Genomic DNA, 13943 nt, shown 5'->3' on the forward strand with positions numbered 1-13943 from the left:
CAGCTATTCTTCCCAGCTGAGGATACCTGGAAGGAACTCTTTCCAGAGCCAGTTATAGCTTTATTGAGACTGTTGATGTTTTATTAGTCAAAAAAGTTCCTGAAAAGCAGTGGTTCTCGACCTAGTTACCATTGTGGGCCAGATCCAATACTAGGAGTATGGTCCTGAGGATGTCACATGGGCCATAGCTCTGTGCTGATTGGGCCACAGGTTGAGAACCACTGCTGCAGAGCAAGAGAAGACACTTTCTTTCCAAAGGTCTGAATGCATCCTAAGATCAGGAACAAAATCCATACGTTTTGCACGCCAGTGCAGACCAATAGCCAAAAAGTTTTCTCTCTGAACTTGCTAATGTTTTGTTTGCATGGATCTATGCCAAACGATTTAACAGAAATTGAAATCAGTAGCAGCTGCTTTCATAAATGGGTAGAGCAATCTTCCATAAAATTCATAGATTCCTGTCTGCTGGAGTTCCACAACGTTTAGAGATATGCAGCCACTATTATGCCCCATAAGAGGGACAATATGAGCTCCACGCTGTAGCTGACCATGTCTGCTGATTGATGCCATAGCAGTGGGGTCATGGCCATACCACATCACTGCTCCATCCTCACCCACTTTTTGGGGGCTCAAAGTGCTAACCCAACAAAGTTCTTGAGTAAGAGAGAGTACAAGAGCTATAACTGTCCTCATCTTCTCAGTGGGGGTTCACAATATAGCTTACATTTACTTAAGATGGAATCTGAAGTCACTGAATATCCACTGGAATTCATAATCTTCTAAGTGACACAAATATTTAGAGGAAAGCAGATATAGATTACAATACATGGCTTCTTGCTCTTCTAAGTAGTACTTATTCTGACTCTACCTAAAAAAGTCAAGAGCTACTAATCTTATGCATTTAAATCTTTCATTGGAGAAGCATGGCATCAAAATGTTTCTACTTTTTCCTCAGATGTTCCTCCATTTGGAATATAGAGCATTCTGCTTTATAGGGCCCAATTCTCTGCTGCCTTCTACTTTGTAGTTTGTGCAAATTAAGTGTTCAACTCTACCTTATCAGGATGGTTGTGCTTTAGACCCACTTGGCATAGGTTTAAAGCACTGATCTATTAGGCCAGAGTACTCAGATTCATTGAAACTCATTTGTGCATGCATGTCCATTTACAGGGAAACTCTGCTTCTAAGGGGTAATCCTGCAGTCCTTACTCAGAATGCTAGTTCCCATTATAGGCAATGGGAGCTTGAGATACCTGTCCCATAGACCCTATGCCTCTCTGTTGCCCTATCTTGCTCCCACTCCCAACTCCTTCCTTGATATACTTTTCTCTCCAGCTACCAAAACCAATCTTCTTTCCCCTCTTCTTCTCTAAACTCCTTGAACTGGTTATTTGCAATCAGCCTCTGACTTCTAATTCTGCTTGACACTCTTCATACACCAATCTGGCTTCCATTTTCCAATCTCCACTGAAACTTCTCTCATGAAGTTCTCCAGACAAATCTCAGACCTTTATCCTGACCTCTTCCTCCTAGACTTATCAAGGATAATGCATCATAAAATGCCATTTGTTCATTTAGTTGACCAGTGTATCTTATCTTTAACTTTAATATTTCATATTATAATATTCTGTAGCATATTTAAGTATTGAAGTCTTAGAAATATGAGTTCTTAGAGAAGTATTCCACTATTATAATTTTGCTGAGAAAATGTGATTGGGTTTTTTACATACAATTTAAATGATGCATGAATTAGTGAAGTGGGATTCAATAAGGTTCCACTCTACTCAGTATTCCAAGTTACATTTTTACAGTTCTATTATTTTAGAAGCAAAAGAATTTGAATTTAAGTGATCAAATTATGCTCACCTTCTCTGACTTTGGTGCCTCCAAGGACTATGGCAGATATACCAACAGATGAGGACAATAGCCAGATACAGATATTGATTATCTTTGCCTTGAGAGGAGTGCGGAAGTCCAGGGCTTTCACAGGGTGACACACAGCAATGTATCGATCAACACTCATCATGGTCAATGTGAATATGCTGGTAAACATGTTATAATAGTCAATTGAAATAACTATTTTACACAGCACATCCCCAAATGGCCAAGAGTTCATCAGGTATTCAGTGCTTTGAAAAGGCATAGTCGTAGTAACTAAAGCATCTGCCATAGCCAGATTGAAAATATAAATGTTCGTTGCTGTCTTCATCTTTGTATACCTGAAGTACAAGAAAAATAAATCTTAATTATAGCAACACATTCAAATATGAAGCTAGTGTATTAGGGAAACTGTGTTGTAACAATCTTTTGGACAAAAATGCAAGCACGTTCAAGACTGAGGGACTATATTAAATATGTTACATTTAGTCTCTCAGCTATGTTGCTGCTGCTGTATCATCAATTAGATTTTCTTGCCAGAGGCAAAAATGGATTTTTGAGTAATTTTAACGGGATCATGTAAATTAGTCAAGCCATTATAAAGATGCTAGATTTAGTTTCATCCTCTAAAATCCAACTACAAATAAATGAGAAAATTATTTGCTTCATTTGCAAGTGATAGAAAAGTCTAGCAGTTCCTTTCCTTACAAGCATCTGAAAATACATCTACACTGCTATCAAAGATCCATGGCATGGCTGTGGTTGGCCCAGGTCAACTGACTTGGACTTGTGGGGTTCAAAGTGTGAGACTGAAAATTGCAGTGTAGATGTTCAGGCTCGAGCCTGAAGCCCCAAGAGGGAGTTGGGTCTCAGAATCCAGGCTCTAACTTGAGTCCTAACATCTACACTGCAATTTTTAGCCCCACAGCATGAGGCCCATGAGCCTGAGTCAATTGACCTAGACTCTGAGATTTGGTGTCATGGCTTTTTTATTGCAGTGTAGATGTACCCTTACTGCCTGTTGGGGTTTTTTTTTTGTTTTTTTTTACAGAATGGGTATCCTCGTCTCACCATGCTACGGCATGAATAAACCATTAATCATTACTCTTGCAGGGCCAAATCCTCAGCTGCTGTAAATTAGCATCTCTCAACTTATTTCACAGGAGCTATGCCAATTTACACAAGCTGAGTGTCCTGTAGAGTGTAGAATAAGATACCTGGTTAAATAGGCTACTCGAGTCCATAAAAATTATATTAATCATAATACTATTTTCTCAATATACATTCAAGAAAAACTGATATTTTATTGGTTTGTGTAACACCGATTAAGAAATGTGGCCTGCAAGAGCATACAAAACTATGGGGGCCACATTTTCAACGGCAGGCCCTTAAAGTTTCTGAGGTGGCACACAACAGAATATTGATTGTTTCTCATCATTGTCAATGTGAATATACTGATAAACACTAGTCAGGCATTATTATTCTAGGACAGCTGTGGTCTTGCTGATTGTACAAGAGACTGGGTCTCAGGAAATCTGGATCTGCTTTTGACTCTACTACTTTTCCTTTAGAGAGTACTGTTTCTCTATAGATCTGAAAGTATAATAAGAGACACAACAACTCTTCCTTGTTCAAATTTGTTCTATCTACAGATCTCAAATGTGTGTGTAAACAGGCATTAATGTGCTTAACTACCTGTTTGGGTGTATAATTGATTTGTACCTGAAAACCTAGAATTCGTGAGCACCACACTTTGTAACACAGCCACTTTCTCCTAAAATCTTAATTTTTAATATAAAAGTAAATGTAAAAAGTCTAGTAATGAGAAGACTTTCATGAGCCCTCCCACACAATTACCTCTCCATAAGTGCCCCCCCCAAACTAAGGCTTATGGGCATTATGGCCCTGGGATCAGTGTCCAATCAGGTTGCAGTAGCAGATGTCTTTCACAGATCTACTGCCCAATGGAAGAATCAGACTGTTCACTGCTGTCCAAAGACTCTCAAAGATTAGAAGGGAAAATGATCTTTTCTGCTCGTCTCCTGAACCTGCAAGTTGAGGGAACTTGAATGTGCTAGTGCTAGTGTGCTTGGGTGAGAAGCCAGGTGCCCTCTCACCCAAGGTCACTAGTGCTTAATGTCTCACCCAGAAGCACTAGTGACCTTGGGTGAGAGGACACCTGGCTTCATTGTAGCCTAGCAATATATTATAGAAGGAGCTGGTAGCAGTTGCCTAACACTACATTACAGAGGATTCCTGTGACTTTTACTTTATCATTGTTGACAAGAGGCCTTTGATACTTAGCAGGGGGGTCCCCTTGAGCTACAAAAGTGCCTTTTCTTTATCCCATGAAATTCCATTCAGATTTGGCTGAGATAGAAAGTGTTCAAATTGCCATTTTCATTCTCTCACTTGCAACCACAAAAAAATGTTTGGCAGCCTGCCAAAGTCACTGAATATTCAAAAGTCAGGTTCATGTCTCCACCAAAGCAGCCCACACTGCAGTGAGAATACCTGAGAGCTGTTGGAGCAGAGAACCGAAGGTGGGGAGAACAGACAGTCAACCCAAGTGCTCCCACATAAGCCCTTTAACCCACCACATGGCCCCAGTAGACCATTCTCCTCCACCCTTTGGAGTTCTCCCAACACCAGAAGCAGGAGAAAGATGTGGGGGAAGAGAGAGAAAGCACCAGTCAGGGCTGGACTTCCTCTACACACACAAACAGACATATCCTGGCCCAGCACCTTATCCCCTTTTACAGGGCCAGCTCCAGGTACCAGCATTCCAAGCTGGTGCTTGGGGCAGCAATCTACAAGGGACGGCAGTCCCTGTGTTTTTGCCCCCAAGCAGCACGCTGAATTGCCGCTGCGAGTGGCAGGGGTGGTCCGTGTGCCGTTAGGGCAGCAGGCGCATTTCCGCAGTGGCGGCAATTCGGCGGCAGCTTCTATGCTTAACTGTCCGGGGTGGCTTCAGCTAAACATAGAAGCTGCTGCTGAATTGCCTCTGCCATGGCGGAAACGCACGTGCCACCCTAAAGTCACACAGACTGCACCTGCCGCCTGCGGCGGCAATTCGACACGCTGTTTGGGGCCCTGCCCTTTTAGCTTTATCATTATTGGTGTCATAAGATCAGTTACCAGCAAAAAACATGGAATGGAGTTAGGTTCATTTTCATTGCTGTGACTGCCTACTGCTAGACTGGGGGGAGGGATAGCTCAGTGGTTTGAATGCTGGCTTGCTAAACCCAGGGTTATGAGTTTAATACTTGAGGGGGGAACTGGGATAAAAATCTGGGGATTGGACTAGATGACCTCCTGAGGTCCCTTCCAACCCTCTGATTCTAGATTCAGAAATGATTCTATTATCAGCTTTGGAGTCAGACAGCTTCTTGGGAAGACTTTTTGACAAACAATTAGTAAATGCACAGTAGAAGCAACCAGAAAGATGCCATAATGTGCTGATCGAGTTTTCAAAAAATCACATATTACTTGTACTCTCCAACACGTGACAAAAAAGTGAACAGATATCTGGTTGACTGGCTGTTCTCTCTCTCCCCTGTTTTTTTTTATGACCTCAGACAATGGAAGTCAGTGGTCTATGGGAAGCCTGGTTTTCCAAGTACCTTGCTTTGCACAGGCCTGCACTTGTACAGAGTGAAAGTATTGACTTAAAACGTCATGGTTTCCTTAAAAAAAAAAGTTCAGGGATGCTGGAGAAAATTAAAATTATTGATCCAATAGTTTAACTTCAGCTGTGAGGAAAATATCAGTCTCTGTTTTAAAATGTCAAGTACGGGACTAAGAGCAGAGTTGGATTTAATGCAGCACATATAAGATGACTCACATTTACTATCTTTCATCTAAAGTTCTCAAAGAGCCTTAAGAAAATATTTATAAACTATGGATCATAGTTGACCCTCTGTCTTTGTACAACCCCAGTCCCCTTCCCCCATTAACTTCAGTGGAAGGTCTATTCACCGAAAGAGGGTCAAATATAGTGCATGATATAATGAGAAATGTAACAGAGTAGCAGTTTTGACGATCCTACATAAAAGTGAAAGGCTCCTGTCCTCAGTCAACAAGCTCAGGTGCTAGAAGCTTGTATGAAGATGCAGAATAATTTCTGCTGTCTTATGTTCATAGGTAGATCTTGTTATCTCCAGCTAGCAAATAATAGGGGTGGCTGGAGCATCTCTGGTACTAACATACCTAAGAGGAATAGAGATATCCCAGAGGAAAAACTTTGGCTTAAATTTATGTTTGGATATTACTGTTTAAGTTACCAAACCCCAGGAAGAAAAATGACCGTAAAGTGTCTCCACTTTGTAAGGAGCAGAGTGGAAATGCCATTTGTCTGCTCACAAATTATGAGTAAAATTCTCAAAAAGCATCTAAGCAACTTCAGCACTTGGAAGCCTAAGGCCTACTGACTTCCAATGACTTTAAATGAACTTTCACTCCTAGGTCCCTTAGGCACTTTTGAAAAATTTCCCATGTGTCTTATTTCACCCATCACTGCAATGCACTTACTTCTGGAGTAGGATGTAGCAGCTATTTAACAGGACACATCATCAACACTTACACATTTTTTTCAAGACAGCGAGTGACGAGGGGAAAAAAATCACAGCTAACATAAACCTACAGGGAAATTTGAGGTTTGGTAGGCACAGTGTTAACAAATTGGTACACATTCCAGAAAAGTATCAATATACATTACTAATATGTAAGGATTCTTTGACAATACTGTTGCAAGCAGCGACAAAGAGAATGAGGATTTAGAAATTACAGTATTGCATTAATGAGTTTAGTTAAAGCTTAAAGGGGGTTAAAATCATTTTTCATCCAGACATAACTTTGACAAAATAACATTTTCAGGCTGAAATGTTCCACTTCAGTAGGAGATCAATTTGTTTGCAAGAATGACAAATATACTACGACAACATTCTACGATAGTGGTTAATATGTGAAGTACAAATGCATTAAATAGAATGAGGCATAGCAAAGAGGTGGTATAGGAGGACAGCTGTTGCAATGAATTAAAACATACAAAAAACAGATGTCAAACATTTATTTAAGCTACAGATGGATGCTATCGTGCTAGGCTCTCTTGTGTGAAATTCCCATGGATAGCAGCAGCAAGGGGCAAAGACAAGGGGCATAACTGGGAAAGGCCCCAGATATCAATATTTATATATTTAGGGTAAACTCAATACCAATTTCATCTACCAATGTGATATGCCATCATGTGCAATGCCCCTCTGGCATGTACATTGGCCAAACCGGACAGTCTCTACGCAAAAGAATAAATGGACACAAATCTGACATCAGGAATCATAACATGCAAAAACTAGGACAAGACCACTTCAGTCTCTCTGGTCACTCAATAACAGACTTCAAAGTGGCAATTCTTCAACAAAAAAAACTTCAAAAACAGACTCCAATGTGAAGCTGCAGAACTGGAATTAATTTGCAAATTAGATACCATCAGATTAGGCCTGAATAAAGACTGGGAGTGATTGGGTCATTACAAAACCTAAACTTAATTTCCCCAATACTAATTTCTCCCTACTGTTATTCACACCTTCTTGTCAACTGTCTGTAACAGGCCTCTCTCTTACCACTTCAAAAGTTATTTTTCCTCCCTTGGTATCCTGCTGTTAACTGATTTATCTTGTTAGCCTGACCTAACACTTGGTAAAGCACCCCTATCCTTCATGTACTTATACCTGCTCCTGTATTTTTTACTTCATACACCTGGTGAAGTGGGCTCTAGTCCATGAAAGCTTATGCCCAAATAAATTTGTTAGTCTCTAAGGTGCCACAAGGACTCCTTGTTTTTTTTGTTTTGTTTTTTGTTTTGTTTTGTCAATACCAATTGAATCAGAACATAGTGAAAGACTGGAGACATATGAAGTAGAATGAATCTAATGTTTTTATAGTCTTAAAAGTCATTTAAAAATTTATGTCAATATGAAACTTAACACAGAGCCAGCATAGAGTGTAAAAATCAGTATGTTGCAACCTCCACATTCACATTTTAGGTCATGTGTTATCACTACATTCTGGATTCATGGCAGTCTCAAATTTATAGTAGTAGGGACCCCAGAAAATAAATTCACACTTTCATAGTAATCATTATTATTATTATCACACAAAATCAAGAGTTGCCTGTCACTGAAATTAACTTTAACATACTAATTATAGGATAAGACTTAAAAAAAGTTGCCTAAAGCTAGATTCCTAGGTCTGTATCTAGGCACCTAAATAAGTGGCTTGATTTTCAAGAGTGGTGAGTGCCCAGCAGCTCCCACTGATACAACACTTCTGAAAAATCAGGCCACTTATTTAGCTGCCTAAATATGGACTTAGGAGCAAAACTTGAGATGCTCATTTTTAAAATCCTTGCCATAATATTTACTTGTTTATTATAAATCTTATTGTAACTAGTTAAAATTTTGTACAAAAATTGTTATTAAAATATTAACTATGAATTGCAGAGGATTTTTTTAAATAGGTCAGTTCCCTTGCAATATAAGTGCTGGCTGGGTCATCTGTGGGGAGTCAACCTGGGAACTCTGGATCAAAAAGCATGAACCTCAGATGCTACAGCTAAAGGACTAGGTCTAATAGCTCAAATGGAATAATAGACTTAACCCTGTATATATGGTTTAGCCCTAGAGGAGGATAAAGAGCCCCAGCATGCTGATATGAATTACATATATCCCTGATTGTAGAAAGTCATCCCAACTTTCAAAGGTCAACAAGAGTTAAAATCCTCACATGGGCCTGCATTTATAACTGCTCCCCTGAATGAGACATCTATGGGGCTTGAACTCAGGTCAAAAAGTTTGAGTTTTTATGCTTGTGCTAAAGTACTGGATCTGTAAATTCAAGGGCAGGAGAAGACTCATAAAACTTCAAACATGGTCTAAGTCATTCACTGAGGACAAAGCCGCGCTGCACTATGAATCCATCTCCCCCCTACACTTACACACACCTTTGGATAAAGAAGATTCAAAGGGGTTGTTCATTTTTAATTAAGAAGAAAGCTTCTGTTTTACTTTTACTAATGGCAGTAATGTCAAGTTTGGTGTCCCATGGTTTTGGTGAGAAAGCAACCAGACTCAAGGACTTCTCACACTTGAAAGGAGAAAGATATTAGATTTTAAGAAATACTTCCTTTGTCCAAAGACTTAGTGATTTAAGTTAAATAGGTTTGAATAAAAACAGACAAAAATTACAATTTTTAAACCATCTGATTGCAAATCTTTTTCTCTTGCAATAGCTGGATTTTCTCTTGCTCAAATCTTGAGATGTTGCCATTTCACTAGCCTTGCAGTCATCACAGTCTTCCAGTTTAGACAGGATGAGAACTTCTAATGTCAGGCAAAATGGGGGCTCTTGGAAACAGGCACACTAGTCAGGAACTCTGCATATAGGGAGATGGATAACCCGCTCTGATAATCTGCACTCACATGGGTCCAGTTCACCACCTCCCTAGTGAATGCTGCTCCTCTGTCCATGTAGCATTCTTCAGCCTCAGTGTTCCTCTTTCCTGCAGCGAGGTTTTGTTGCAGGACACCATAACCTCCCTCAGTATGTGTTAGTGGCTCTGAGACAAAAGGTTCCAGGTTCTGCCTGGCAGTTCCTGAAGAATCAGATGCGTTGTATGCTTCAGTTGTTGGTCCAACAAGGAGAGACTCTATCCTTCACTTGAATGGATGCTGTGGGCCAGGTGTCACCTGGTGGAGGGCACAGGTCTCATTGCTCATGGAGAGAAGCAGTAGAAGTTTGTCATGGTTCCATTTCCCCCTTTCTTCCTTTGCAAGGGCTGTGGCACCTGAAGGGCTAAGGAATGGTTACCTCTGAAGATCCTGACTAGTGGCAGCCCAATCTTATTAAGAGAACTGTGTTTGTCAGGCTGCATTTGTCAGTCTGTGGGAGAGTAAAATGGGGGGAAATTCAATACACACAAACAGAGGCTCGGTGTGTATGCTGCATGAATGCTACTCATGGGGAAACATCTTCAGTCTGTTCTCAGTGCAAGGCACATGGTCTCTGCCTTACCGTGGAGATGGAAGAGAGCACTGGTAACTGACATTAGGTATGCTCCATCTGATTACTGTGTAGCTGAAAATTAGGACACATGGCCATGACACTCTGTATCTCGGAGGAACACCTTGCACCCCCACATTCATCCTTATAATATGATTGTGTGGTATCCAATGCAAAGTTTGTCATGTTGGGTGTCTTCGGAAGGTTCATGATGACTGAGCATTGTTGTTATAGTAATATTATAGGTTGTAATTTCATCTATATAGTTATGAGGCTGAAAATGTGTCCTCATGGCTTAAAACAAGCCCAGGCAAAACTCTCCAGGAACAAAGGAGCTGTTCACACCTCATCAGGGCATGTATAGGACAAACCCAGCCCAGTCTCACAGGAACAAAGGACACCTAGGCAGCAACAAAGGATCTGTTGGACTCTCGAGTAAGTCACCCCCTCTTCCCTTGGTCAGTTTGGGACTACAGTGAGGTAATGCTCACCTGACCCTGAAGGGGGGGGGGGCAAAGCCAAGACGGAAAAAAGAACATGATAAAAGGAGACTTTCACCATGCTCTTCCTCTCTCTTCCCCCTCCATCTCCAGACACCACCACCAAGCAACTGAAGCGCTGATCAAGGGGAAAACCTGGGAAAGCCAGCCAGCCTGTGGTGAGAATCATCCAAGTTTGTAAGGGCATTGAAAGCGTTAAGATCAGCTTAGTATGGGTTTTGCTTTTATTTGATTTGACCAAATCCTATTTGTTGTGCTTTGACTTATAATCACTTAAAATCTATCTTTTGTAGTAAATAAATTTGTTTGTTTATTCTACCTGAAGCAGGGCAGTTGGTTTGAAGATGTCAGAGACTCCCCTTGGGATAACAAGTGTGGTACATATCAATTTCTTTTTTAAATTGTTGAACTCATATAAGTTTGCAGCATCCAGCGGGCACAACTGGATACTGCAAGATGGAGGTTCCTAGGGCTGTGTCTGGGACCGAAGATATTAGCTAGTGCCATTCAGTTGCACAATCCAAGCAGCAGCTGGCCAAAAGTGCTCACTCACATAGCTGGGAGCAGCTTACCTGCCAGAGCCTGTGCGTGAACAACCCAGGAGTGGGAGTTCTCACAGCAAAGCAAGGTAAGGCTGGCTTCCAGATTTGAGGATTAGAGTGACCTAGCAGATCACTGGTACAGATAACACCAGGGGAACGTCACAATGGGAGTTGCATCTTAAATAGGCATTCTGTTAATGCTCACTGGGGTATCAGGGAACATTCAGAGTAGTAAGCATAAGACGCTATACATCTCAGAAGTTGTGAGAAATAAAAATCACATTATATGACATACCCTTCCCATGTATATTTATCTGTGAAGAGCTGGTTCATTAGGGTGGTCTCAAGTCCCCATAGCCTGTTGATGGTCTGGGTGGGGTACAGCTCTAGTGCCTCCACTTTGGAGAGATCATGTGGGATCTACCTCTGGCCTCTATGCATTCCTCAATCTTCCTCACCTCATTCTTGCATACTACTCACTTCTTAATAGCCTCCATGCCTCTCCTGTTATCTCCTATAGCATTCACTGCATCAAGCACCATCTTTCCTAATGGGACACTTCAGGGTCAGGTCTGAAGTGGCAGACATAGCACTCCTGGATTTTTTGGGCCAAACTCAGATCTTCTCTGGAGACTAATTAGCCTTCCTCTTCTGGACAGTGTTTGACAAACCAGTTATTCTGGAACTACCTCTAGACGGAGGTCCCGACGTCTCAACAGCAGCTGATTCTCATATTCACTGATCATCAACTGAGAGATTTAAAAAATCCTGCCTTGGGTGAGGAAATTGAATGGGTGTATTTGAATAGCTAATGGTCATATAAAATGTTGTACTAGGCCAGAACTGAACATTCACGTGCACACACACACGCTTTCTGTCACATACCATGAACCAGCACTGGTGGATGCCCTTCCTGCCTGAAATGCCCTTAGCAGTCATTATGGCAAAAACTTTCTGAAGAATCAAGTAGGGTTTGAAAGCATAGTTCAGTGAGTGCATTTAAACTCTCTGGGGCTTGGCTAAGCTCTACTTGGCATAGATGTGAGGAGGGCAATGGTGGATGTACAGGACCTTCACATCCTCCCCATCCTTGAGGATGCTGGGGGACAATTTGGCCACACACAAGCTTTGAGGAGCCCCAGGACTGCTCTAATTTGTGGAGACTTATAATGCTTTCCTATGGCCTTACATGTTTGCCAGAACTCATGATGTTCTGGCCATCTCCCCTTGCCTCCCCAGCACTCTTTCACGCCACAACAGCACAAAGAAGACTTAGGTGGGCCAGGAACTGATGTTTGTGTTTAGAATATAATGTTGCCATTTCCCATTTTTATTCCTGATTAGAACAGACCTTCTAGGACCCACTTCCTCTATTTGAGACTGCAACTCTACATTGCAACTCCCTCCCCATTCTCTTCAGAGCATATAGTAAAATATTTTCAGAGAAAACACTTTCATAATCTGCCTCTCTCTCACATGATTCTGTGTGGAATGCAGTTACCAGCCAAGAAATGCAGCCTCACTGGGTTTGGCCTGAACCAGAAATTACTTGACATAGTCAAGATGGGGCTATTTAATGATTCCTCACTCTCCTGCTCAGAGGGAGACCACTCAGGCTGGCCCTGTCTGGCCAGAACTAGAGTCTGCAAGACAGCCAAGAGCCCACAATAGGGCTGGGTGATTAACAGTCCCTGTCAGGCTTTAGCCTGGGCTTGGGTAGCTCAAGTAGTCAGCCCTTAAACACCACCTCTTAGGGTTGGCTTTGGCCCAGGTAGAGCTCAGGCAACCAGCAAACCAGAACAGTCTCTCAAGGCTACTGGTAAGGGAAGCTCCTCTTCATAGCTAGGGCCTCCTTGCACAGTGTAGGAGGATCAGCTACCCCGGTGCGGGTTGGCAGGGGGATGCAGTCCCAACCTACTCCACCATGTCCCAGCCCAGGGCCCTGGCAGGGGCAGGATTGGCTGCCTCTGCGTCGACGGGGATACAGCCACAACACGCCAACTGAGCCACCCCTGGTTCTGCAGCCAGCTGCTCCAGGGCTGCCCCTGGGCCACTTCCTGGTTTAGTACCTGTGGCCTCCAGGCCTCTTCTGGCTCCTCGGGTATATGGGATATACGGCAGTAGGTACTCCAGGCCAGTCCTTGTCAGTGTCTGGGAATTGAGACCAACCAGGTGGAGGTTCCTCTCGGGGGTGTGAGAGAACAGGCAGGCCCTCCTTCACAGGCTCTCCCCCAACTGTGCTGCAGGGCTGGCCTCTTATACTTCAGGCCATGCCCCAAGTACTTCCGGTGAGGGGGGCAGGGTGATCTAGGCTCCACCCTCCAAGGGTGTGTAATGGTCCCCCTCTCCCGCTTGGAGGGAGGGCACTCAGCCTCATTACAGGCTATAACTGAAAAGGAGTCAAAAGACTGAGTAGATGAAGTGGTAAATATTTGGCCTTACCTTGTTTAGCCAGTATGTTGCTGGGACTTTACATAATCTTGCATATACTTGATGAGACAGGTTTCCTCCAATATTCAACAAGATTTGGAGGAAAACTTTCTCCAACAGAGCCAAGAAATGCAGCCTTCTTCCCTGCATGATTCTATTCCAGTGCATATACAAAGGGGATTCCATCCAGGAATGGTTCTTCACAAACAATTCATTTAAGAAAGAAAAGGTATCTGTCCATTGGCAAGACCCATGAAAGAAGCTATGTAGAACAGTCTCAATCAGCTGCTTACATGCAATCTGGAGTTTTCTCTGACAGCTGAAGACAAGGTGGGATAGATGAAAGAGGAAGGAAGAGGGGGGAAAGTGAATCAGCTACTGAGTGGCAGATCATTGATCCTGATTTTGAAATGTCTCCAAACTTCTGGTATTAAAGGAGCAAATATTTTCAGGAGCAAATCCTCCAGATGAGTGATGACATTACTTGCCAGTTCCTTGTCTTGTCTGCCCCCACCACATGACACTATCCCTCTCCAAG

The 13943-nt window shown here is 42.3% G+C and overlaps 1 protein-coding gene across 1 annotated transcript in view; it reads right to left on the reverse strand.

Annotated features, from left to right (window-relative positions):
- The window catches only part of OPRK1 (opioid receptor kappa 1), a 37183-nt gene that overhangs the window by 9605 nt on the left and 13635 nt on the right, over positions 1 to 13943 (reverse strand). Inside the window, exon 3 of the mRNA XM_032774700.1 lies at positions 1867 to 2219. Within this exon, the coding sequence (XP_032630591.1) occupies positions 1867 to 2219 (353 nt within the window). The remainder of the gene's footprint in view (positions 1 to 1866; positions 2220 to 13943) is intronic.

This window comes from Chelonoidis abingdonii, chromosome 2 (genome assembly GCF_003597395.2).
Source record: "Chelonoidis abingdonii isolate Lonesome George chromosome 2, CheloAbing_2.0, whole genome shotgun sequence".
NCBI classification, from domain to species: domain Eukaryota; kingdom Metazoa; phylum Chordata; order Testudines; family Testudinidae; genus Chelonoidis; species Chelonoidis abingdonii.